The 28000-nt window shown below is 35.7% G+C and overlaps 1 protein-coding gene across 2 annotated transcripts; it reads right to left on the bottom strand.

Moving 5' to 3' along the window:
* LOC111505932 (cathepsin B) lies at positions 1 to 27993 on the bottom strand. Of its 2 annotated transcripts, none has more exons than XM_074182762.1 (5): positions 27886 to 27908; positions 24972 to 25314; positions 16284 to 16484; positions 7816 to 8086; positions 1 to 345 (listed from the first exon to the last, which is right to left on the bottom strand). In XM_074182762.1, the coding sequence occupies exons 2-5, from the start codon at positions 25299 to 25301 to the stop codon at positions 140 to 142; spliced, it is 1008 nt and encodes a 335-aa protein (XP_074038863.1). In that variant the 5' UTR covers positions 25302 to 25314; positions 27886 to 27908; the 3' UTR covers positions 1 to 139. The 2 variants fall into 2 exon arrangements, with proteins under 2 accessions (XP_074038863.1, XP_074038867.1); XM_074182766.1 differs by lacking the exon at positions 1 to 345 and adding an exon at positions 5294 to 5480 and having other exon boundaries at positions 27886 to 27993.
* Between the last annotated feature and the right edge of the window lie 7 nt (positions 27994 to 28000).

The raw sequence follows: 28000 nt of genomic DNA, 5'->3' as shown, positions 1-28000 counted from the left end.
CTTGTTATACTTTTTTTATTTACTTTGTCTCAGACTAATTTCTGTGAAACGTTGAATATCATAATATTTCTCAAATTACCTGGATACAGAATGGTAATATCGTGAAATACATTCTTCGTCAAATTTCAACAATTTTTCTTTACAATTTGGGTAATGAGGCAATCATACGGAATTCAACATTACATTCATTTTTCCCTCTAAGTATCTTGAAAAAACCCTTGTCACCCCAGTCTTCATTCCAGGAGTTCGCAACCAACCAGTACGGTGTCCCTTTTTCAACACCCCATCCTAAGATTTTTACAGCGTGCTCACCCACATCTTCCCCCGCCACATGCTGGTAAACACCTGGAAAATAATAACAATTTCATACCACGTGTGGGTAGAATTTGAAAAACACAGAGATGTTGGATCCATTACCGAAAGCTCCTCCAAGAAAAATGACTCAACGAGGCCGTCAGCCCGACAAGATAATACAAAATCACAACAAAATGAGTAGTTAAACAATGTTGAATTTTCCTCCATGTCAAATTTATGATTAGACTGAATCATTGAAAAATAGACTAACTCACAAAACCAGTTGATCAATATGTGGTTTATTATTTTAAGATTTTTTCTCAATAAATAACTCCCGGACTGAAATGTCCCGGGCCCAAGAAAATAAAGGCGTTTGTTTTTTAATATTGGCTGTATTCATCAACGTAATCTCCATCAATAAAGATTTGCATCAAAATAGGCTTCAGTTTCATCAATAACCCCTTCATTCGAGCAAAATTTCTTACCGGTGAGTTTGAGGTCTGCGAACGGCCAGTAGTCGCTGGGAGACAAATCTGGCGAATATGGTGGATGTGGAAACAAATCAAAGTTCAATTCATGTAGTTTTGCCATTGTTTTGATTCATATTACTGGAATTTCAACCCAACACCAAACCGTTATCTTAAACATCTCGATACGTGTTTTAATCATCAAGTGATCATCTTCAAGAGGAAAATTGAACTGAATAATCTTCCTTTTGAAGATTATCATACTTCTTCAATTCAGAATTTTTTAAATGCCGGATTTGTCTCTCATACAATGTAAAATAATGGTCGAGAGACCGAGAGTGTTTATATAAACACTATTCATCGGAGTGTTTTGAAAAGATGTACAGTCAGATATATTTGTAACGTAGCTCAAGATTTAAATATGGGCATGTCAATTTCCCAGCATTGAAAACGTGAGTTTCGTCAATTCAGCGTGATAGATTTTTCTGGGCGACTGTTACAAAGAACGGTTTGAGAAACGGCGGGGACGATGAATCCGTGATTTCTTTCTGGCCTTTTGAAAGGCAGAGAAGACAGAAGGTTCGGGAGAGTCTTGCGAGAGGCGCGAAGGTGATCGGACACAAGAGCCCGTGAAGGCGGGTTCTGGGGTGTCATCCTTCAGCCTTTGAGGCTGAGGATAGTGGCCTGAATAGGGAAATTTCTTCTGTTTCTAAGCGCGGGATGCGAAATTTAAAAAAAGTCAGTAGCGAAATTGTAAGCCGGTATTGGGCACAGAAAAGTAGAAAATGAAAGTGTTAGTGTTGAAGACACACCGGGACAACGGAACCTATGGTTGATCATGAACCACCAAAGAGGCGTTATGTAAGGGTTTTTTCATATACTAACCAGTTGATATAGTCCAGTCATTATAGTAAGTTCACCTCGGAATTCGAGATACCCAGCTGTAAGTCTGTAAATACTTGTATATTGACACCCTAAAAGTTGTCTCAAAACCTACATATGGTAGAGTGTGAGCAACTATTAAATTTCAAGGTCAAAGGTCACAAAAATCGGTTTTTTGCGCTTTTTTGGAAATATCTCATTTCCTATGGGTTTTTTGCTATTTGTATTTATTATCAATATGGTAGAATACAAAATTCTCTACAAATTTTGTTTGAAAATTTTTTTATACGGTGAACCGTTTTCGAGATAGAGGGCGGAGAGCACGCGGTCACAGCATCACTTCAGGTCAACCGGTGCCTCCGGTCGAAAACGCGCCATATATAGTTGATGAACTATCGATAAATCGATGTTTATAAATATTTGTCAATTTTTATTAACTATTATATTATATTTTATCATTTTTTTCTTAACTTATCAGTATTATTTTATTTAACAACAATTACCTGCCCATGTAATTGCAGAATTGTTAATGAAAATATAGGAATTATATTTGAATTTTAACCTAATTAATATCTATAACTTCTTACATGATGAAAAAAAAAACAAATAAATTATGAATTAATATTTTTATTAAAAAAATATCATTGAATACATATATTTTTATTGAAAGTAAAGAAATGGAATAAAGGGTACAAAAACTACAATTTATAATTTTAATCATCTTCTTCCTCTTCATCGTCGTCTTCTGGCTGCTGGTAAATTTCAAACTGGTCTTCATTATCGTCTTCAACGACATTTGTCTCAAGTTCTTCCATGATTTCGGGGTCAAAGGTTCCATCTTCGTTAATGTCGCTCTGATATGGTAGGGCATTGAGACAAGCTTGCCCATTACATTGGCCACAAGCTAAAGAGCATTGCAAGCCCGCTTTCCTGCATCCGCATCGCGAACCACAACCACTCTTGCAGTTGCTGAAAATTGTATTTAGCAAATCTTCTGGAGCAGCTGGTAAAATTGTCATGATAGGCTCCAGAAAATCGTTTCGCATTGCCTAACCCCATACCTGGGGTTCCAAATCATGTCCTAACCAAGTTTGAACTTGATAATATACACGGTTGAAATGTTGATGAGCAGCTGCACTTGTTGGTGGAATATTTGAAAGCTGCACAGGTTTATTAAGTTTTGTAGACTTGACGTAATGCATATAACGAAGATGATCGAGACTTTTCACAGATTTCGGAGCATTATAGACTGCCAACAAGGTTTGAGTTCCACTCTCTAATAATCTCTGGGCCGAACAATTTTCTTCCTCAAATGCTGCAGCTAGTTCATCCAAATTTGTCAGTTTCTCAAAAACTTTAAAAAATGATTTTTTCCCTTTTTAAAAAGCGCAGAAGTTGTGTCACAGCCACTTAATGTTTTTCTCTTAATTATTTTTTAATTTTAGTAAACGGTTATCAGTATTATTGAATAGATATAGATTTAATGCATGAAGAAAATGATGAAATATAATATAATAGTTAATAAAAATTGACAAATATCTATAACGTATTCCAAAAACACTTTATTGTGAGATTTTCACTAAATTGTTTTACAAAAACACAACACGTGTTTCGCCATACAATGGCTTCATCTGGCGTGTCTTTCAACTCAGTTGAAACACGTGTTGTATGGCGAAACACGTGTTGCGTTTTTGTAAAACAATTTAGTGAAAATCTCACAATAAAGTGGTTTTGGAATACGTTAGTTATGGATTTTCATCAAGTATCGGCCGATTCCATCATAAATATCTATAATCATTGATTTATCGATAGTTCATCAACTATATATGGCGCGTTTTCGACCGGAGGCACCGGTTGACCTGAAGTGATGCTGTGACCGCGCGCTCTCCGCCCTCTATCTCGAAAACGATTCACCGTATAAAAAATTTTTTTTTACAAAATTTGTAGAGAATTTTGTATTCTATAATATTGATAATAAATACAAATAGCAAAAAACCCATAGGAAATGAGATATTTCCAAAAAAAGCGCAAAAAACCGATTTTTGTGACCTTTGACCATGAAATTTAATAGTTGCTTACACCCTACCATATGTAGGTTTTGAGACAACTTTTAGGGTGTCAATATACAAGTATTTACAGACTTACAGCTGGGTATCTCGAATTCCGAGATTCTTACCTAATTTAAGCTTAAATGACTGGATTAATATTGAGAGAGAGAGAGTTCACATATTATTTTGTCTGAGTTCACTTCCTATTTGCAAAAAGGTTATATATGTGGTCCTTGTGTGAGTTGTTTAGCTAGAGTTCAGATTACAAATAAAAAAAAGGAAATTTAAGGTTATACAGCCCTCTCCCTGAAGTGAAAGTAAAACTAAAAGTATTTTGTACTGAGTTGGCGCGTTTGTAATTGTTGAAGAGGTTAAATTATTAGTGAATAGCACAGTCAAATTTGCGGCATTTTGATTGTTATATTTTCTTTTTTTTTATACTTTATCTTTTTTATTATAATTTTACACATTGTTTTTTCGTTTGTAAGTCGTTGTTGTACTCATTATTTGAAATCTCGGACATTCATTTTCTCTTGGACTGAGAAAAATACCATCCTCGTAGAGTAAGATGTAGTTGAGTATATGAAATCAAAAAAAAAATAGAGACTTCTTAGCCTATCTGTCGACAAAAGTAGAGTAAGTGCAAATTATTTTAACTAAGATTAAAATTCAGTTGAAGCATATTCAGATTCGTTCTGGAACCATATAATGAGAGAGTATTATAAGTATATATGTACCAAATGATCAGGTTTTAAAAAGACCTCCTCGTGCAGGAGGCCAAATTCAAGCCTCTTTCAGATTTGCCTGACATCCAAAATTTGATGTGGAAAAATTTGCATCTAGTGACAGCAGCTGCCAAAATTGATTAAAAATTGATTAATAATTCAAAAAGGAGCATTTTTTACACTGGTAACAACTAAGTGAGATTTAACGAGGATTTCTTGGTTAAGAAAATCTAATTCAATAGGTGGTATGAATAATACCGGAGTATAACCTCCGAATATGTTCTCATGAGTATGAGCATAAAGTATGAGTTTGTACTCCATTTCATATGGATTAAAATATTTCAATGTGATGAGTATCTGCTCACAGTACATAAGAGTGAATACCCGCTATTTAATTATTTCTATAAACTTGTCAGAGCCTGTTTAGGAGGTAGCAGGGTTATGGCATATTCTTGCATTGCCTTTTATTTGATCAATTAATTAGTGCGTTGTTACAATGAGTGAAAGCAGTGAAGACGAAAGTAATAAGGGATGCGAATCCCAAATGGGATTTGTGCATATGTTACTTGATTTTCCTGTACTTTTGTCCAAGTCACAAACACCAGCTGTCCGACTATCAAAGTGAAAAGCACTTGAAGCGATGAGAAAACAATGGGAGCTTGATTTCGGATCACAAATAACAACAAGTCAAAATCTACAAAAAAATTAATAATATGAAATCCAGACTCAAGAAAAAGACTGATATTAATACAACTGGAAATAAGAAAATTGTTCTGCAGGATTGGGAAAAGATTTTGTTGGAAATCATGGAGGGCGATACAAATCCAGTACGTACAAAGATTCCAGGTGTTGTAATACTTATAAATAAAAATACAAATAAGGCAGCCAAGCTATATTTAAACTAGAACCAAAAAATATATTTCTGTTGAAGTTATTTTACAATTTCATTTTAGGAGCATTGCCTGTCGTTACAGAACAAACAGACACAATAGCAGGCAGCAATCATGAAGCTGAAATCCGCAGGCCTTCTGTTTCTAGAACGTGTACCAATAAAATTAGCCCTTCTGAAAAATACGAGACAAACGATACTAAACAACCTTCAAATACCTAACTGCAAAGGCTAGTATTGCTAAAACAACTAGGAGTTTTGGAAATGAAGGAGCAAAAACTAAAAAGGTAGCTAAATCCAAGTGCACAATTTACGTCAAATAATAATTATATCGTTGACGTAGCAAACGGAAAAACTTACATTGATATGTAATATTCAATTATTTTTGTAAATTGTTGCAAAGTAAAAGTTATAAGAAAAAAAAATTAACGATAAAAATTATATATGCGCTGTTTTGCTCGACTTTTACTTACCTTAAGTAAAAGCAAGAATGATTTCTGCTAATTCAGATCGCCTTCGTTACCAACTTTGTCTAATGCCAACTATATCTTGTACGGGAAGCGGATCCCAAATATCTTGTATTGGGGGCTTCATTGGATCGAGTTCATCATTTGAATATTTAGCTACATTGTGTGACATGAAACAACATATAACAAGTTTTGGAACATTTTCAATCGACACCCGAACTTTATATTGAAGCATCGGAAATGCTTGTTGTTTTAGTTGCCCAAAACATCGTTCAATTATTACACGCTCCTTTGTAAATAATTTGTAACAAGCAAGCTGTGCCGGAGTATTTGGATTTCTAAAAGGCACCATTAACAACGGTGCTACGTCATAACCTTCATCTCCTAAAATTAATGCATTTGACCTCTTGAACTCATTTTTAGCAATGTTACAAATTTCTGAGTTACTCTATAAGTGTATATCATGGACAGATACTGGCCATGATGCGTCTACGCTTGTAAACCACTCACTGCATTGCAAGTTTCTTGAACGTTGATACTGTGATATCCTTTGCGATTTATATATTCATCACTATGAAGAGGTGGTTTCTTATTTTCATGTGAGTGTAATCGATCACACCCATAGCACACGAAAAAGTGTGCTTTGTTTGCCATCTTTCTTTAGCTGCTATTATATCCACCGGAGTGTAAGGAAATGTTATCCAATGTGCGCATTGGATAACATTTCCTTATCCATTATTATCTGGTCAGCAACTTGCATCACAACTTTAGACACAGTACTTTGATGAACACCAACATCTTCTCCCACTCCTGTTTGAAACCCCGGATCACTTACATATCTTAAAAATATTTTCATTTCATCAAAGTTGCATATAACTCCACCTCTTGTTTCTTCCGACCCATCAAAAAGTTATTTGGAAGACACTTAACATTTTCTTTATTAAATCGGTATAATGCATTAAAGTCACGATCACATGTACTTCTTCTTGGTTTATAATATTTTTTTTAAAGCAAATTAAACATGCACTCAGCCATAACTTTGCTCACAACAAACTGTACATAAGAGTACCTACTCAAGCCGAGTATCTGCTTCGGTTTTTTATTCATACCACGTAGAGTATTTACTCCAAAATTTGAAAAATAAACTAAATACTCATTTTTATTCATACCACATCATAATTCCTTGTGATTCTTATGCTTTTTGTACCTTATTACCTTGTACTTTATTGACATAAAAGGATCTACCGTAGTTATTACACGTGATGAAATATTTTTGTGCCATATGCGGTCGTTTCTTTGCAATTTCAGCCTTCAAACGATCCAATGACGCTATATATTATTCACTGTTGGTGATATTTTTCCTCTAGAGGACGAGAACAAGATTCAACAGTTGCTTTCCACTTGTTATGTTCAAACATGGCCAGATACTCCTCAGAATCATCAAGACTCTCTTGTTTCTGGTCAACAGTGAGCTCGCGCGGTACCCACTTTGAAAAAAGCTTTCCTATAGTCAAATTCTCATGCAACATAGAGCCAACACGTTATTTTGATATTTCTAATATGTCGGCTAACTCACGCAACTTCACTTTTCGATCATTCAAAACGATTTTGTGGATCTTTTTCTGGATTTTATTTGGATCTTATTTGGATTTCTGTGGATCTTATTCGTCTCTATGACCACGTTTGAAGTTAGCAAACAAACGTTTAATTGTTGTTTCTAATGGAGCGAAGTCCTTATAACACTTTTCAAGCCATTGCTTCGCTTGAACGGTATTTTTTCCATTAATACCAAATTGTTTTTAATCCATTGTTTGGAAAACAACAGAAGTAGTGGTAGTATTATCTTCTTTTCAAGAGGAAACTGAAGGCAAGAAAATAACGAAAGCTGAACAATATCCCGAATAGAAAGAAAGAAAATAAAAAAAACAGAGGAAAAAAAAGGTTGAAATGAAAATGATGGACATTGCCACGTCTATGACATGTCTGATCTGATATAGTTATTTTTCTATTGATATCATTAAAAGTTATGTGAGAACTACTTACCACTCTTATAAGAAAAAAAGTCCTCATATAATTGAAATGAAGCCACGATCGGTCCATTTATCAAAATATCCAATTGTGCTCGTGTTAGATTACCATCAGCATTAACCCCGTACGGTTCTTGTCCAAATGATTTGTCTGAGTTGTATGAGAGAGAAGATTGTGGGTCACATTGTTTCTGGCATTCAGGTGTGTCATAGGGCTCATCAGGACATTCAGGTTTCGTACCAATTGACAGGTGGTCACATGGTGGCATAGAATAAGCCTTGCAGCCCTAAAATATAACCCTTGATTGTGGGTCAGAGTTATAAAGTTGAAAATATATAGTAAAATCCTTAGAAACGATTTTTAATTTTACGTAAAGAAATATCTCCCATAATAAGAATGCTATTTAGAATTAGAAATTGTTTGTCCCTGAAATATTCAAAATCTATTTATTGCTCTTTAGCTCAATCGAACTTACAGTGTTTGATGACGATGGAATCGGACGATACTTGATAAAAAACATAACGTATTCAAATTTTCTATGTTTTTTACCACTTTTATTTGTAACTAAAGTTACTGCAGATTCGTCCTATAAGGACATTTTCAAACTTATACATTGAACATTATACTTAATAATAATAATTTTTTATTATTTCCTTGTTAAAAAGTACATTGTTATACGTACAGTGACAAGGAAAACGTCTGAGGGTAGGACACGTTACAGAGTATAATGTTTGTAGTAATCAATAATCTAAAAATATGATAAATATAGGTATATACATATAATTATTTGTTTGGCTTAGATTATGTAAAAAAAATAACTATAAATAAATGAAAATCAATTTTATCACATAGTTGTGATATTTTGTCATTAAAATATAAAAAAACAGTTTGAAATTCGTCAAGTGTGTAGCAATTTTTTTCAATAATTGCCTTTTTCAGTCTTGATTTGAAAATGTTAAGATTTGGTGATATTTTAATTGATTCTTCTAATTTATTAAACATTTTTGGTCCAAGATAAAGAAAACTTTTCTGATAAAGAGTTGTTCTATGAATATTGGGCATCAGTTTGTCTCTAGAACGAGTTGGATAATTATGTTGCTGGAAAGGTGTATTATGCTTGTTTCTATAAACGTATATACACAATTCATAAATATAGAGACCAGCAACAGTTACTATCTTGAAATTTTTAAAAGCATTTCTACATGATTCTCTCCAACCAATACCGGCAATGATTCTTACTGCATATTTTTGCAAAATAAATATTCTTTCAGCAGCAGATCCGGTACCCCAATTCAAAATTCCATATATCAAGTGGCAGTTTATGGTCGCATAGTATAAGCTCAGTAAAATCTCTTTACTACAAAAATTAGCCATGAATCTCAGAGCATAGCAGTTTTTTCTCAATTTAATACAGAGGGTCTCAATATGAGGAGTCCATGTGAGTTTGTAGTCCAAGGTGACGCCTAACATTTTTGTAGAAGTACAAGATTCAATTGGCAGATCCCCATTTTCATGGATAACAAAATGTTCGGGCCACTTACTAATTGTGAACTTCATCATCACAGTTTTAGATGTATTGAGTGTTAAGTGATTTTTTTCTGCCCATATGTTCACTTGTTTATGTACATCCTGGGTTCTTTCCTGTAGGGTCGTTACATCAATTTCCTTCACTATGAAATTTGTGTCATCTGCATACGCTACTGTGTGAATAGTTGACAATCCTTGAAAATATTTCATCAGGTCATTTGCATATATCAAAAATAGCATAGGTCCAAGGATTGATCCCTGTGGGACACCCTGCCTAATGGTTGCCAACTGACTGAAAGTGTTTCCAACACTGACACGTTGCCCTCTATTTTCCAGGTAGGATTTCATTAAATCTAGGGCAACTCCTCTTACACCATATCTTTCCAATTTCCCTAATAGCAGGTCATGATTAACGCAATCGAAAGCTCTGGAGAAGTCTATGAACAATCCGCAAATATGGAATTTACCATCAAGTGCATTAACCACATGCTCATTGAACTCATAAAGTGCTGTTTCTGTACTTTTGTTCTTTGTGAAACCGTGTTGGTTTTCTGAAAAAAGGTTATTTGTTGTGAAGAAAGACATTAATTGATTTTTTAAATTTAGTTCAAAAATCTTGGAAATACTTGAGAGTAAGCTAATTCCCCTGTAGTTTTCATAGAGGTTTCTATCCCCTTTTTTATAAATTGGTGTTACTTTTGCTAGTTCTAGACTATCCGGAAAAATTCCATTTTCAGTAGACAAGTTTATGATATACGTCATTGGGCTTCAAAGTTCATAAGAACATTTTTTCAATAAATTGTTTGATATCTCATCGTAACCACTTGCGTTTGAATGCTTTAAGCTCTTTATCAATTCTATAATTTCGGGTTCCGTTAGTGGACGCAAAAACATTGATTTTTCGCATATTGAGATATTGCTATTCATGTAATCGAAGTCTACATTTCGCGGCTGTATGAAATTTGAGAACTCATTATTGAAGTTGTTGGCCATGTCTATATTTGATACTTCAATACCATCTTGTTGAATTTTTATTTCATTTACCACGTATTCTTTTTTTTGAATAGTATGTACCATATGCCACATTGATTTGACTTTTTTGCTGGAAATAGACATTTTGTTATTTACGCACTGCTTATAACTGGCTTTTAGTTTTTCCCTATACGTTTGGGTCACTCTCTTATATATCTCCGTATAATTATTATCAACTTTAGCACATTCTGAATAGAGGTTTACTTGGTGTTTCAGTTCGTGAAGTTCCGGAGTGAAAATGTCAAAATTATGCTTTTTTGTCTGCTTTCGGAAGCGTTTCACCGGGAAAATCAATTTAATATAATATTGAAGAATATTGTTGAAACTTTCATAAGCTTTGTTTGGGCATATTTCTTTATAGACGTCATCCCACGACTCCTTCTGTAGGACAGCCTTGAAGTTTCGAATGTTTTCTTCTGAAAAAAATCGCCGGACGTTTTGAACATTATTATTTGCTTTTTTTATATCTTCTACTTGAATTTCAATGATTTGAGCATAATGATCAGACAGCCTGAAGTCTTCAACTTTTATTTGGTAATCAGAATCATCTCTGATAATGAAATTATCTAAACACGTACTTGATTTAGCCGTTACTCTGGTTGGTTCTTTGATAGTATATATCATGTTGAAACATGCCAGCTGATCACTGAAGAGATTGAGTTCTCTGCTTTCAACTCCAAAATTTATGTTATAATCCCCGCCTAGTATTATGTTTTCATATTTGTCACCTAATAATGTCAGTAACCCGTATAAACAATTTAGAAAACATTTAAAGCTACCCGATGGAGGTCTATAAATACATGCAAAAACCGTTTTGTTTTCAGATAACGCAATGCCACAACATTCAAAGACCCCTTCAATGCAGAAATTGGTTAAATCAATTATTGAAATTTCTAACCTGCTTTCATCATTCTTGTAAATTGCTACACCACCATTTTTAGTAAAAACTACAAAAATACGAACACAAACTAAAATTTTTCAGTTTTATAACATCAAGTTGCATATTGTTTTGCCAGTGTTCTGAGATGAACAATAGGTCACATTTAAGTTCATAGTCCGTTATTTCATCAATCTGTAGAATTTTGTTGGCAACATTATACATAATACATTAATGTGTAAGTTTGAAAATGTCCTTATAGGACAAAACTGCACTAACGTTAGTTACAAATAAAAATGGTAAAAAACATAAGAAGTTTCAATTCTCCTCTCTTCATTATGATTTCCTACCACGTAGTAACGGTTACATCCATCAATTCATAACATATTCAAAAAACATGTTATTGTGAGATTTTCACTACACAGTTTCACAAAAACGCAACACGTGTTTCGCTACACAATAACTTCTTTGGGGGTGTCTATACTACCTAACTGTTATTGATATAGTAGTATACTTCGCATACCGTTGCTACTTATTGGAACGAAAATTCGAATGAAGGCCTAGCTAGGCCCATTTCAAGAGGACAACGATTAATTATTGTTCATGCTGGCAACGACAATGGCTTCATTCTCAATGCTCAACTGATTTTTAAATCAAATTCAAATACCGGAGACTAACATCACGAAATCAGTTTCACCAATTTATTAAAAATGGTTGGTGGAAACCTAACCTACCTTCAAATTTAGTCGTGGTTATTGTCGAGATAGATGAAATTTCAACTAAACATGGCGAGGGTATCTTACGATTACCTCCCTACCACCCAGATTTCAATTCCATCCAATAAGTAATGGCATCACTAAAGCAAAGAAATTGTCTTTTCATGCTAGGGATGTCCAACATTTATGTGCAACTTTTTTTGACGAATTAATTGCTGAAGAGAGCTGTGATTACGCAAAAATTGGGAAGAAAAATTCTTGGAAGCAGAACCTTTCAATGACAAAGTTAGGAAAAATCTGATTAAAAATTTAGGTGAAGATTCTAGTTCCGAAACTGAAGAAGAAAATAGTGATTGTGGTTCTGACTAATTCCTTGTTCAATTATTATTTATTTTTTGTCAAGTCCAAATATTATAATTATTTATCATATAAAATTATTATTACTAATTTATTTGTCATAACATTCAAAAGCATTTTTGAATTAATTTATTATTCACAATGAAAGTTTTGTTGTTTTTTCTCAGAATTTCGCTCTTTGAAAACTGTCATTATCCGAGTTAATTACAATTACAAGAATCCAAACGGAATAATATTTGTTTATTATTCACAACAAAAAATAATTACTGTTTCTCTCAGGATGTTAAAGTATTCTTAAAATACCACAATTATCCGAATTTGCCTCTACATAAACTGCTTTTTATATATCTACAAGAACCCAAATGGCATTTTAATATCCATTTACTGTTCAGCCCTCAATCCGTAGGTACTACTTAAAATTGCAAACAAAAGTTTCTATTTCTTTTTTCCGAATACTTTGTTTGTCATACACCGACACAAACTAAATGCAGATACGATTTCTCCCACCGACCATGACTCAGTCCGGTAGCTTTAGTTGATAACTCACGATAAAGTGTTACTTGAATACCTAATATTTTGATATCAGTTTGGGGAGCAGCATCGAATGCTCTGGTCAAACTATTGAAAATACTGCATAAAGAAGTTATAAACTATATTTTTCAAATGAGACCATAAGGATAAATTGATGGATATAGCGTGGTAGGAAATCATAATGAAGAAAAGAGAAATGGAACTTTCTATGTTTTTACCACTTTTATTTGTAACTAACGAAACTGCAGTAACGTTAGTTACAAATTAAAGTGTAAAAGCAGTAACGTTACTTACAAATAAAAGTGTTAAAAAACATAGAAAATTTCATTTCTTCTCTTCATCGAGAACATAAGGGCTCAACTAATGATTTATGTCAACTAAAACAATGATTAGTACTAACCAAATGATACATACACAAATCCAAACTTTGCATCTTTATTCATTTTGCTGATTGAAATACTCAAATTTGAAAGGCGGGGAAAAAGGTGTGTTCTTGAAATGAAGTTAACTTTTCATCACTGTTTCCACGTAACTCTATATTTTCGGAGGCTGAAGTTTTGTATGTAAGTTCGTTTTATATAGTAGATGTGCAATAAGAAAGGATTCTTGAATATTCCAATTTCCATGCCCTTGAATTTCTGGTGGGTGAATTTGTATTCAGTATCAGCATTATATCCGTGCGAAGCCGGGGCGGCTCGCTAGTAATCAACATAACTATTCAACAAGGTATTCAAAAAATCCGAGGATTTTGAACGTTAGATCAATATTTGGTAAACAATAGATTTATTGGAGTGGTTTTCTCCTTAGTATAAACATTGTATGTTTCTTGGGAGATACATTGTTATTATAAATATATTAAATATATATATATATATATATATATATATATATATATATATATATATATATAAATATAAATAAATTATAAATTATAAATAAAATAAAAAATATCAAAACTAATGATGGAATACATCTAACCAATGATAAGGAAATTGCTGAATATTTTTTATCACACTACTCAAGCATTGGAGGAAAGTTGGCCGGATCCATCAGTCAGCGAGAAACCAAAATTGTAGAGAAAACAATATCCAACTCATTCTTCTTAGAAGACACCAATGAACATGAAGTTAAAAATGTAATTGATAATCTGAATAAAGGTAAATCACCAGGTCTTGATAACATTAGGTCTGAAACTCTTATAGAATTCGTCGATCACCTAGCTAAACCAATTACCCATATTATGAATAGAGCCATGAATACCGGTAGTTTTCCAGAAGCCTTTGAAACTTCGATAATCAAACCAATATTTAAATCCGGAAATAAAAATGAGGTAATTAATTTTCGTCCCATATCATTAATCAGTCATATAGCTAAAATATTTGAGAAAATATTGAAAGTAAGAATAGATAAATATTTGAAAAAATATAAAATACTCTCTGACAATCAATACGGATTCCGAGAGGTCAGTTCAACACAAGATGCAATGATTCACCTAATGAGAAAAATTTACGATTCGATGGATAATGGTAAACCATGTCTTTGTGTTTTTGTCGATCTGGCCAAAGCTTTTGATACGGTTTCACATAAGAAATTAATAAAGGTAATAGAAAACATCGGTTTCAGAGGGACATCGCTGAAATTATTTGAAAGCTATCTCTCTGATAGGAAACAGTGCGTCAAAATAAATGAAACACTTAGTTCTTACCGTACCATAGAATATGGAGTCCCCCAAGGAACGGTATTGGGGCCTCTCCTATTTAATATCTACTTGAATGATTTGTTTAGGGTCAATTCAGAAGGTACCATTATTAGTTTCGCTGATGACACAGCCGTACTATATCGCGCTGAAACTTGGAATGAATTGAAGGACAAGGTTGAGGGAGATTTTATAAAAATTGTCAGTTGGTTTAAGAGCAGATTGCTGACAATTAACACAAAAAAAACTCACTTTGTACCTTTCTCTTATTTCCACAACAAATTGCCAAATTATACCTCGTTGGAAATCGATAATGACAATGACACAATGACTATAAATATGAAAGAACATATAAAATATCTTGGCATAATAATAGATAAAAATGTAAGATGGAGTAAGCACGCAGAATATGTTGCGAATACAATAAGGTTTCTACTGAACAAATTTAAGTTTTTCAAAAAGATTTTTGACATAGCACAGCTACGAACATTATATTTCAGTCTAGTACAGTCCCATATCAACTATGGAATAATTGTGTGGGGAGGTATTACTGATAATCATCTCAGGGTTATAAATGTCACTCAAAAATTTCTCATTAAAATTATTTTCAATAGAGATTATACCTATCCGTCTGAAATACTTTTCGCAGAATCTAAATTTTTTACATGTAGACATCTATATTTTCAAAGTCTCGCTATGTATCATAGGAAATATGAAACAAAATTATTGTCTGTGGATCACTTGCACGATACCAGATTCAAGCACAAAACCTCAAGAATTCCTAAAGTAAGTACATCTCGAAGTCAAAGATTTCTCACATACTTGTGCCCTATTGCCTATGCAGAAGTTCCATTCGAAATTAAGTCTATTACAAGTGATAACAGATTTAAAAAAGAACTGAAATTATGGCTAACGAATATAACAATAGGTAAGATAAATGAAATATTGGAACGAAAAAAAATGAAGAAGTGATACAGAAAGAAAAATCACATGTTCTCACAAAAAATAATGTAAATATTTAAAGTATGAATGGAAATAATTTCACAATTCATGATATACACCAGCTTCATACTTATATTTGAACTTTTATTCATATGTTCTAATCCACATCTGTCATTATTGTTCACCATATTCTGTACTGTCGCAATCTTTCTGAACAAGGACTTACCTTATAGAATAGACAGCGACTCTACAGAAGTGCAGTGAACAAGGACCATATTAAGAACAGAACAGTAAATGAAATATAAGATATATGACTTTCATTTGCTATACGTATATGGTGTATGAATGATGAATGTTATGACCGATAGTTTAGTTTGTAATGTTTGTTCACTGATTCATGTTCATGATATCTTTATTTATTTTTCCCTTTCAATTGACATCACACACAAAACGTGTCAACTTAATTTATTGTTTCATTTTAATTTCTTCATTTTTTTGTCATACACAAGCTCTATGAGCTTCAGTGGATTGCCATGTTTATTTCTGCATTTTTTTTGTTTATATGTAAATGTATTCAATCTTATGAAATAAACATTATTATTATTATTATTATTATTAATATATGAAGCACTGATTAGGAGGAATGCAGTCAGTATGAAAACGCTTGAGGAAGCTATTGTATAGCGAAACACGTGTTTTGTAAACTGTCCGATGCAAATCTCACAAAAAAGTGTTACTATTCTATGAATATTCATCAAGTATCGACCAATTCCATCACAAATATGAATGTGTTGTGTAGACTTACCACGGTGGAATTATATGGTCCTCCTGAAACGATACCTTCTGTATGCCACCAATGGAGAGCTTCCCAAGGGAAACCTCCCACACATCCAACGCCACAATGATCGCAACAGGAGATTAAATCCTCATCTGAAACGAATATTTGCTTATTTCCATTGGAATGGATGCAAATCCTATCACTCATCATGGAAGTTGTTGCAACAGCCTGTGAATTCAGAAACACATATTTTATTCAACAATTAGGCCAGTAGACTAACGGGAAAACTACTGTTTTCAGCCGAAGTTCCGAATTACATTTGATAGTTGAGTGACTTTCAGTAGAAGGGTGTGAAATGTTTAGCGGGACAGAAACCTCTGTTAATTGTCATGTAAATTGATATAACCGGAGTGTTATTCAATTTCAATATCTTTATGGATTATCGTGACCTGAAGAGTTTTCTCGGTGGCAATGGTTTCGGCAGATTCGAAGGTTATTGTGGGTCCTGTTTCAAGATGATATTTGAAGAGGGATGAGAATGAATATCATTCAGTGGGAGCTAGTTTGTATTCACAGGCTGTGTTGGAAACTCGTCTGTTGGTCTGACCAATATAAGATTTGAAGCAGGTGAAATGTGTAACTCCAAAACCATTGCCACACATAAACACTTTCGAAAGGGATAATTCCCAAAAGGAATCGTCTTTGAGGTTACCGTACACGTGGAGATTATCAATGCTCCTCTTCAGATCTTCGATTATTTTATATCTCGCTACTACAAATCATACTAATATATCCAGCCCCGACTCCTTTACCGCTCCCGGTCCTGACCATACTCTCGCTTCCACCACCGGCCCTACTACCTTTCCAAAGATATAAATAACTATCAAAGGACTGTTAGTTCTCGCTTTAGAGCAGGTCCATTAAGAACCTTGCGAAAACTATAGATGTATACAGACGGGAGATGTATATCAAGAGCTCAAAATAGTTCCTGAATTAAGTTTCAGTCATCTCCTGATGATGCTGACTCGTTTTATAGCTCGCGGCTTCGATCAGTCCGGGGCTCACAAAATCAATAGCCTTTTTTAGGGCTATTGGGCTTTATTGAAATCCGCTATCTCGTTTGGCCATGGTCTTACTATTAGGGTAGGCGCAAATTGGAAGCGCGTAGGGTGACGCAGCACAGCGCGATGTTTTGTAACTTGTAACCCATGAAAATCAATAGAACAGCGCAAGTTGGCACCCAGACATAATGTGGGTGGCCACAATACCTACGGTCGTGGAGCTTACACTACAGTTGGAAGAATTTTGTGGTGTGGAATATAACACAACAGAACAGCACGTTGATGCCCGAATGACAAGGGTGAGGAGGAACGAGGCAGACGTTGCTCTCCTACTTCAGTGGTTCTTGGCCCACGATCCCTTCCCTAACGGGCAGTTCATTATGTCAATAAGCACTGGCGTAATTGGGAACAAAACTATTAACTGTCATGACGCATTCGAGAAAAGAACTGCGAGTATTACTACAATAACTAATAGACCAGGCATCAATTTCAAGAATGTAAAGTTCCAGAGGAAAAATAGAGTTATTCCGCTCAAAGTCGTCAATTCCAAAATGACTGTTCACGACAAAGTGGTACCGGTATCTCCTGACACCATATTCAGACGAATACATTTCCTGAAGAAAAGTGACAAAGAAATTGAAAGCTACTTCCAATACGAGCTGGCCCCATACCCACTCTCTCTATTCGATGAAACAGGGATGAGAAAAACAAGGAAATCGGTTTTGTACGATTTGTTTGAACCAGTGATTCCAGAACCCAACTTGACAGAGAGTGCTATTGTGATTGATGGTGGGTGGCTTTTTCATAGAGTTGTTTGGCAGTCGAAAGAAATTTTTTCGACAATTCTCTCCAAGTACATTGACTACGTGACGAAGTATTATAGCTGCGAGAAAGCAACCATTGTTTTTGATGGGTACCCTGAAGAGGCTGCAATGAGAAATACAAAGTCAGCTGAGCGTTTCCGCCGTTCAGGGAAACACTCTTCAGCAACGGTTCTGTTCTCTGAAACCATGACCGCTACCATGCCGAAAGAACAGTTCCTCTCAAATGATAGCAACAAGAAACGGCTAATCTCCATTCTGGTCGACAAACTGGAACAAGTTGGGTATCGAGTTATGCAAGCTACTGAGGATGCTGACACCCTCATTGTCAACACAGCCATTCAAATGACCGAGATGTTCTCTACAGTGGTAATAATAGGTGAGGACACCGACTTGTTAGTGTTGGTGACTGCCAAGGCTCCTTCTGGTTCAAAAATCTACCTCATGAAACCTGGCAAGGGGACCTCCCCAAACACGTTCTACTCACCCGACAACTTTAAGTTTTCACCAACAGTGAAAAATAACTTGTTGTTCTTACATGCTATTAGCGGCTGTGACACCACGTCGGCTTTCTACCGCCAGGGAAAAATTAAGTTTGTAAAACTTCTCGACAACAGCAAGGAGATACAGGAGGCTGTACAAGTATTTTACCGACCTGATGCTGATCCCAAAGAACTCTTTGTTGCAGGCATATTACTCCTGGTAGCATTATACACTATCAAAGTCGGTCAAACCTCATTGGATGAAATAAGGTATTCCCAATATGCTAGGTCCCTTGCCAATCCAGGATTCAACCTAGCCTCCTTGCCACCGACAAATGCAGCAGCAGATCAACACCTACTCCGTGTGTACCACCAACTACAGACATGGAACGGAACATCATTAGATGCTCTCAGATGGGGCTGGAAAGGCTCATGCTTCGGTCTGCTCCCAATACCGACCACTAAGGATCCAGCTCCACATGATGTGCTGAACGCCGTTTCGTGTAAGTGCACTAAGGGATGTGCCGGCAAATGCACCTGCAGAAAAGTCGGTATTAAATGTTCGACCATCTGCATCAACTGCCAGGGAAATTCTTGTACTAATTCTCCATTGGCTGACGATGAAGGCGTGTCCACCAATACTTTTACAAATGATGATGACGATACACCACCCACTGAAGAGTTTGATGACACCGAAATGGAGATCATACATCGGCCAGAAGATTTCCTGGAAGAGGGTCCACCAAGAGCAAAACAACCCCGTTTATCTCCAGCCATGCCTGAGGAGGGACCCAGCAACTCCTCGTGAATCTGGTGTAATAATTATTGATGATATTGCATTATAGTAATATAAGTATAGTGATGGTAATAGTGTAATATAATTATTGGTAATATTGAAATATAGTATTATAATAATTTTGATGTATTTATTTCTTCCATCTCCTTCTCCCTTCATTCATTTTCGAAGAAATAAGTAATTATTTGAAAAAAAATTTTAAAATAAATACAAACTTATTTTCAACCTCTTCGATACCAACAATATGTTGAACTGAAGGAATCAGGAATGTTGAATGTGAGGGATGTCCAATTTAGTGGCTCTTCCAGATGTGACATATTTTTCATTGTCGTTTATTTCAGTACTTGAAATTGACCATTTTCAAAATTTGATGGGTCTATTTAAATGGAAATTAGATTTTCTACAACTTTTATTCCATGAGTATTATTGATTAGGGAAGCAGATTAGAAGATAGTTGATGCTGAACCGCCAAGAAATGGCAGCTTACACTGAAATGGGGAAAATCGCCAATTTTGAACAATCGATTGCGGCCAAACCGCTGAATCGATTTTAATGATTGTGGTACTCTTCGACGAAGAATTTAATGCTTTTCAATTTTGAATAGCATAAAATTTTCTGTACAACAGATGGTTTTCGAGTTATTTGTGGAAAACTGAAAAAAGTACGAAAATTTCGAGGTTTTCGGGCTCTCAAAAGTTAAGCTCACCTCCTGGGATGGTGCAAACTCAGAAATCATGTATTTAGGACCAAAATAAGATATTAAAACTATTTCCTGCTTACCGCGATTTAATTCACACTGAGTGTCTAATTTTCCTAGCCTATGGCACAGTGGTTGAGACACAGTTTTTCGTGCCAATAAATTCACGTGTCGCATTGTTTTTTTGTTGTAAATTTTTTGAATTTAAAGTTATGGTTGAGGAAAAGTTAACTGAGGCTTTGAGGGCATACAAAGAGTTGAATTACCTCAGCGATCTGAATTACATGAAAACAAAATTCAAAAACAGGATTTGGATTGAACTTACATGGTAATTACTTTGGTCAACAAAATTTTAACTGTTTTTTGTCACATGAAAACTTATATCAAACTTTGAATCTACTAGGGTCACCAAAGCATATATTTTGGTGAAAATTACAAAAATCAACTACAGAAATTATCACTTACTATAAAATAAATATTTATGATTTTCGTGAATATTTGTCGTCTGGTAGGTTCCTCCTGAGTTTCCAACAATAATATCCTAGCATTCCTGGGCTCCATTTCCATTGATAATGCTTCTCTATTAAGTAAATGTCCTGATGGAATCTCTTCCCTTGTTCGTCACTCACAGCACCCAAATCTAGATGCGAGTCAAACATACGTATTTTTTAGGACACATTACACCCCAAAGCTTTATCTGGCATTATTAGGTCCTCTATTAAGTCTTTGTGTTTTCCGCTTTATGATTTCCTAGGAAATTTTGCACAACACTCACAAAACATTTCCAAGCGATTTTTTCCTGGTCATTTAGTTCTCCCTCAGAGCTCTTATCCTTCATAAGTTGTCATATTTGTTAGCCTACAAATATTTTTCCTTCAATTTTCGCATCGCTGAGTTTGGGGAATTTCTCTTTCAAATATAAAAATCCACTGACATCTTTGCGCATAGCTTTTACAAGTTTTTTCATCAGACCGAGTGCAACGGTGGTAAAAGTATGTCATCAGGGTTCACTAGGCTTACTTTTAACATTTTTACGGCGCTTGAACCACATTTTATTTTATTAGTGACGTTTTCTGTCTCTGCTGTCCCATTCGCAAATAAAACAGCAAATTTTGTGTAATCAATATATAGTCCAAGCAAATAATAAATAACTTTTAAATCTCCACAAATTTTCCAAGCGTGTTCAATGTATTTAATTTTTTCAAGAAGAAATCTCATGTTTTTGTAAGTCTCTTTCATATCAGAACTATGAGCAACCGGCACTGAAGGAAGTTCGTTTCTGTTATGCAGCAACACTCCATTCAAACTAGTTTTTGAGGAGTCAATGAACAGTCGCCAGTGACTTGGATCATATTCAAAATTCAATAAATTCATCACAATATAAATATTATTACAATGGACCAATGAGGTTTTATTTCATCTTCAAAATGTCGAAAATAAGAAACTTTTGTATCAGGAGAAAGTTAATTCCAGTCCTTTAATCTAGACCGCAAAAGCTCAGCCTGTTAATTTAGACAAATTGAAATTTCGACGCTGGAATGTAAAAGTTGATTCTTCACACACATAACAATCTACTAACACTATCAGTGTTAGTAGAACAGTTTCGTTGCATATTTGCGATGTACCTAACGAAAATGAAATGTATGTTAGCTGATGCTATACAGCCGCCTAAATGACGTATATCACGTCAGAAATGAATATATAGCTGTCACAAAAAAACTGGATGCGATGATGTGATGTGAAACAAAATTATCATATATTTATAATGGGGGTAGGCCAGAATAAACAAAACAGATCATAAAGTTCATGTGACAAAAACACTGTTGACCTGTCTTATTATCGAGCAAACACTAAAGCAAAAGTTCGTCTTCAACAATGAAAGCAATAACTTTTTAACTTGGTCGGCCATAGCGGTACGATTGAAACTGCGTTCAATTTGCGGATCATACACGCTACGCGTGTGACACACGCATCTTGTTCGGCTCGTGCAGGTCAGCTCACACGCGCACAATTTGCGCCTATCTTTAGGGCTAACTAGCCACAAGTCTCCTTCATCGTATTCGTCCTACCCGCGGACCAAATACATTGGAGGGTACGCCTACTCAGCTAACCTACGGCAGGGTATTTGAGGACTGTCGCGAAATAATTTATAGGTTAGATTGGGACTAATGACGAGCCTTCAGATCCAGATTTGAGCCACCAGTAGTTCGTTTTTTATTCAGCCAGATCGAAGAGTACCAGAACATGTCTTTGAAGACTTGATTGTATCGAGGCCACCTGGCGACCTAGCACCTGTCATATCTAGCCAAAGTAATGCGGCTAGCACAGAACCACGTCGATGGAGCTCAAAAATATAAACAAAGTAATTATAATGATTATATTGGTTAGGGCTTTCACGGTACTTCAGCGACATTCAATGATTATATTGATAGGAATAGTACGATGCTGGACCCAGAAGTAATTCATTAGTACGGGAGAAGGAAATATTAAGAGCAGATAGTTGTTGTTTCACAGAAGAATCAAAAACACCTTCCGATTCTGGTGCAGGTGTTTTTAGTCGCAGACCAAGGACAGAGATATCAACCTGCCCAGGAACCTATGCGACTGTATTTCAAGCGGAACTCCCTTGCAATGAAGGTGATGAAAGCAGCTTCATTGGACCAGAACTTGTCAGTGTCATTGGCAACAAAGATTGAACACCTGGATAGCAAGAAGATTTATGAACTTCTGGCAGAATCTTCCAGGATTGGCTCACTCCAAGGCATTTATTCACCCTTCGAAGCTTGATACCGAACAGTTGTTGGACTACAGTAGCGATGAATTACGATGTCTAACATACCTTCTCACAGGTCACTGTCATTTGAATCATCATATGCAGAGACTCGGACTGTCGGAAGGCAGTATGTGTCGCCTCTGTTTGGAAAATGATTAAACAGCAGAGCGTATACTTTGTGCCCCACCTCCGCTGGGGACCGAATCAGGTTTTTAGAGTTTGGCAGAGCCGTACTCTTACCATCTGACCTGAAAGACCACTCACCATACAAACTAATCGGCTTCATTAACAAGCTGGGTCTATTTGATCGAGTGTAAATAGATGTGAGACACAATAAACCTTTGCGGGTTGTGGTCGAAGGTCGAATGGAATCACTCACTTTGTACTTACCCTAACCTAACTTACCTAACCCTATCAGTACCTAGAAGAACACTATCTGAGAAGCATATGTTTCGAATTTGAAGACGCTGTGTTGTTTAGTATTTGTTTGGCAGCCATAATAGCGAATTGTGAATTTGTGACATCGTTGTATGGTACAATATTTTTATTCGAAATGCCTCAGCCCAAATAATATGAAAGCTGAATTGGATTCCACTCTGGATACGTCTGCTCCTCTTTTTACCACAGTGAAATATTGAGTAACAGAGTTGAACGAGGCCGTAAGATCTACCAAGACGAGCATCGCAGTGGTCGACCAAATGGAGTGACGACTCCAAAAACGGTGAAGAAAATCCACAAAGCGGTACTGAATGATCGTCGACTGGAAGTGCGTGAGCTAGCAGACTTAGTAGGCATTTCAAGAAGTGCGGTACATCTATATTATCTGAAAGTTTGGACATGAGAAAACTGTGAGCAAGATGGGTGCCGGGTTTGCTCACACTCGAGCAAAAACAGTATCGTGAATATGTTTCAATTGAGTATCCAGCGAAGTTTCACAACAAGAAAAATAATTTTGGGGCTGTAACGTTATAATTACTGAAGATTTACCAGGCTAGTGCAGTGGAGATTGAAGAGGTATTTTTGGACTAACTTGCGAGTTTCAGATTGTATTAGGTGTCAAGCAAGATTCCTAAAATATATAACGGTAATTTCCTTCCATTTTGTACAAAACAATAAAACACCAATCAAATGTATATGGAATATAATAAAAATAATATGCAATTATATGACAATGTATTTTATATAAATACAATTGAATTTATACAAAGGTACCTGTTAGGGTAGTTCTTACAATGGTTGACTGCACCCTGGTTCGGTGTAGGTTGTCTTGGGTATCTGTCAGAGCTCAATGAGTAGGGCTTCTATATTCACCCTTGTATTCCTTGGAAACGGAACGTGGACCTTGAAGACCAATCGATTCGTTGGGGATCACAGTAGGGCTTCTATATTCGCCCTTGCATGCCTTGAAACTGAGCGTGGATTTGAAGACCAGTCGATTGGTTGGGGATCACAATAGGGTTTTTATTCTCACCCTTGTATGCCTTGGTAACTATACCTTGAAGGTCAACAGTTCAGGTATGACTCACCATGGTGGTGGTATCATGAAAACGATATGAACTAATGATACAACGATGTACATCCGTTGTTTGGGATGCGCGCGGGATAATTTTCATTGACGATCTTGAAAAAGGTGAAATTTGAGTGAAGAAATCGTGCAAAAATGTCCGCATTTGGCTAAGAAAAAAGTGTTATTTCATCAAGACAATGCACCAGCTCACAAACCTATTATCGCAATGACCAAAATTTAACGAATTGCTACCTCATGTACCCTATTCGCCAGATTTACCCTCCTCGGATTATTTCCCGTTCCCAAACTTGAAAAAATGACTCAGTGGTCAAAGATACTCCAACGATGGAGAAGTGATGTTTGCAGTTAATGGCATAATGGCAAGACAGTTTTTATTATAAAATGATTATAAAAAAAAATTGAGTTTCCTTTGTCGGACCGGGATCTTCTGGGATCACTCTCGTATTCAATCGCATCGATCGAACATTCGGAAGTGAAACTTACCTTTTCCAGTAGAAATGAAAGGCAAAATGGAGGCAAACATATTTTTCATGAAAACACTAGTCATAGCTTCTTACCCAACAAGAACCGCATGCAGATTGATCCTTGATGACTTTAATGCTTTCACAGCGAGGCCAATTTTCTCGAGCATCGAACGATTCAGGAATTCCAACGTTTTCACTGTGTACATGTACGTTCATTGGGATGGCTTTTGGGGATGAACGTGATCCTACTAATCCATAAAGGTGCGATAAAGGTGTGTTCTCTTTGAAATTTCTACCAGCTGTCCAAGTGCTTTGTTGATTATTGATGTGATTTATGAATTCATCGGACAATATATTTGTGGGGATATTAGTTGGGAGAGCTCCTGAAAGAGCTATTACCAAGAAGAAGAATTGAATCCTCATCCTCAATGATTATCTGAAAAGTAAGAAGAATATATTTGCATTTTCATAATGTATCAATATTTATCACATTAATATTCCTCTAGAACTTTGATGCATCCATATTTTTTTGAGGGCGAAACACAAGCACTACAGGAAAATCCCCAAGGCGCTCTTAGAGCGGTGCCTATGCAAAAGTAGTGATTCACATTGGATTTGAATCGCTGGAGATTAAATTCATTTTGAAAAATATTCACAGGAAGTTTATTCTAGATAAACGCCGTTCTACAAATGGAAGAGTACTCAAACAGTGAAGGTCGAGGTGTACTGAGTCGAACCTCAAAACGATGAGCAGCCATATTCCGTCGCGTATTTCTGATTTGTACCGCTCTTGGTGGAATCAAGTGTGCCAGGTCACGTGAACACTTCCCTTGAAAGTATCTATAGAAGAGAGACCAATCTCCAAACTTTCTTCTATGTTCCAGACTATCAAGGCTGCAAGTGATGTTCGCGTCTCCAATCAGGCGGATGGCTCTTTTCTGGATGGACTCCAGATTATGTTTGGGGGAGGAGCTCCATACATGAGAACAATACTCAAAAGAAGGTCTGATCAGAACTTTATAAAGCATCAAAAGTTGCTGAGGTGTATACAGTTTTTTGGTTCGGAACAGTGTTTCGAACTTTTGAGAAGCAGCCTCTGCAATTCCAGCGACATGATTGTGCCTAGACATATTGGTTGGTGTCTATTTAAACCTCCAGCAAACTTATCGAAGCAGAAAACGGAATTGTCTGACCGGACATTATTATATCCGGTTCGGAAACTTTTATCTTCTTGGAGAAAACCGATACCTGGGTTTTTGTGGCATTGAATTGAATTTGGTTACTTTCACCTCAATTCGAAATCACTTCTAGATCCTCGTTAAGATATGTAACCTCCTGCTGTCGGAGAAGATGTGCCTCCGTAGCTGATGTCCTGGAATCCAAATGGAGTGACGAGACAAGGGTGCTGTAGTCAGCAAAGGATTATATTGGATTCTTGGTTCTTTCCAATAAGTCGTTGATATACAATAAAAAGAGGGTTGGAGACAATATGGATATCTGGGGAAGGTGAAGAGCCATACACAAAAGAAAATTCGACAAGTCATAGAATCGAAGTTTGGCCAGCAAACCCTCATGCCACACACGATCAAAGAGCATATAAATATCAAGCTCTGACTCTCCATGTTTTTCGATTGCGTCATTCCAAATATGGGTGACATAGGTACGATAGAAGGTCGCCTATTGGTGGTGGTGGTTCATGGCTTTCTCCATGAGTTTTGATAATACTGCTAGCAAAGCGACTTGTCTATAGTTACTTGGGAGAGTTTTCTTGGCTGAACGCGAGCAATCTTCCAACAAGACGGAAACACTCCTTTATTGTAAGACAGGTTGGAGAGTCTGTAAAATACTGGTGCGAGCTCAGTTGCGCACTTTTTAAATACGATGACGAGCACTTCATCATGACTAGACGCCTTGTTGATATTGAGCTGTATAAAAATTCGCCTGACTAGACGCTGCCGAAAAGTAATTTCTGGCATTGTGGACTCCAGTGTGGAAACAGTGAGTGGTGCTTTTCATAGAAAATCGACTATGGAGTGGGACAGAAATGTTCAGCTAGTAGATACGCTTTTTCTATGGCTGTTATTGCAATTGAACTATTCGCTTCGCTTGTGTTAGTGGTGGAATTGTGAATTTTGTAAAGTTCTGATTAACAGCTTCAGCTACCGACCAAAAGGACCTAGACTCGTTAGGATTGGCAAGCAGTTTATCCCTGATTCTCTGATAGTGAAGTTCTTCACTTTCATTTATCCTGAATTTTGATTTACTGTTCTTTGAAAAAAATACTGAACATATAAAGTAATCGATAACGATTCTCATACAGACATCCCATTTAATTCTGTTTTTCGAAATTACGTTGTTGAACTGATTCTACAAATGAAACCACGTAGCTATTGTTTGCAGAACTACTTTCATGAACTGATGAAACACAATCCCTACATTGTTAACATTCTATCTAACATCTTTTTGAAAAGTTTGAGTTTGAAAGAAGACATTTGTCTGAGAAAGGAATGAGAAATAGTTATAGTTATTATTGAGACACTACAAGAAAAATAAAAAAATCTTCCACTTCACGGGACACAATTTAAAAATTACCTTCAATATACACTTTAATTTTTAAATCACACTTTTTACCTTTACCTTGAATACACTTATTGTCAGATTCACTATATCTAAATCTAATTTATTGAATATTTCAACGTGAAGGAATAAATCAATTCACGGAACCTTCTTTCAAGTGCTAAATAATGATTTTTTGTATAAAATCAAAACTAACTTATGACGAAAATATTGGTGGTCTCCAGGGTAAAAGCAACATTCGGTAGAGGGTAAATTTTGGGTTTAATCTCCTGAAGTCGCCAACTTGGTTGGTGAAACGCGTGTCTAAAAGAGTGTTGCAGTTCTGAATTTTCAGAACAGTGCTTGTTTTGGATTTATTCTATGCCAGAGCTTCCAGTTCTATTTTTAATAAAATAGTATATCATGACAGAGTTGAAAAAGCTGTACTCACCTGTGTTTGGAGTTGAATACTGAAAATTTGTTTTATTTAATCTATACTGATCCAACCAATTGAACTTTATCTCTGAATCATAACGATCAAGTGGATTTTGATAAACTGATATCGA

The sequence above is a fragment of the Leptinotarsa decemlineata genome, unplaced genomic scaffold (genome assembly GCF_025532065.1).
Source record: "Leptinotarsa decemlineata unplaced genomic scaffold, Ldec_3_MD MMD2_P_RNA_scaffold_2, whole genome shotgun sequence".
Classification (NCBI taxonomy): Eukaryota; Metazoa; Arthropoda; class Insecta; order Coleoptera; family Chrysomelidae; genus Leptinotarsa; species Leptinotarsa decemlineata.
Note: the sequence above shows the minus strand (reverse complement) of the source record. Positions and strands in the feature narration are given on the sequence as shown.

Coding starts and splice junctions, on each gene's coding strand:
- LOC111505932 (XM_074182762.1), bottom strand. CDS start 25,301: ATGAGGATTCAATTCTTCTTCTTGGTAATAGCTCTTTCAGGAGCTCTC. Junction 16,485..24,971: donor CTGCATGCGGTTCTTGTTGG/GTAAGAAGCTAT, acceptor CTGAATTCACAG/GCTGTTGCAACAACTTCCAT. Junction 8,087..16,283: donor GACCATATAATTCCACCGTG/GTAAGTCTACAC, acceptor GTTATATTTTAG/GGCTGCAAGGCTTATTCTAT.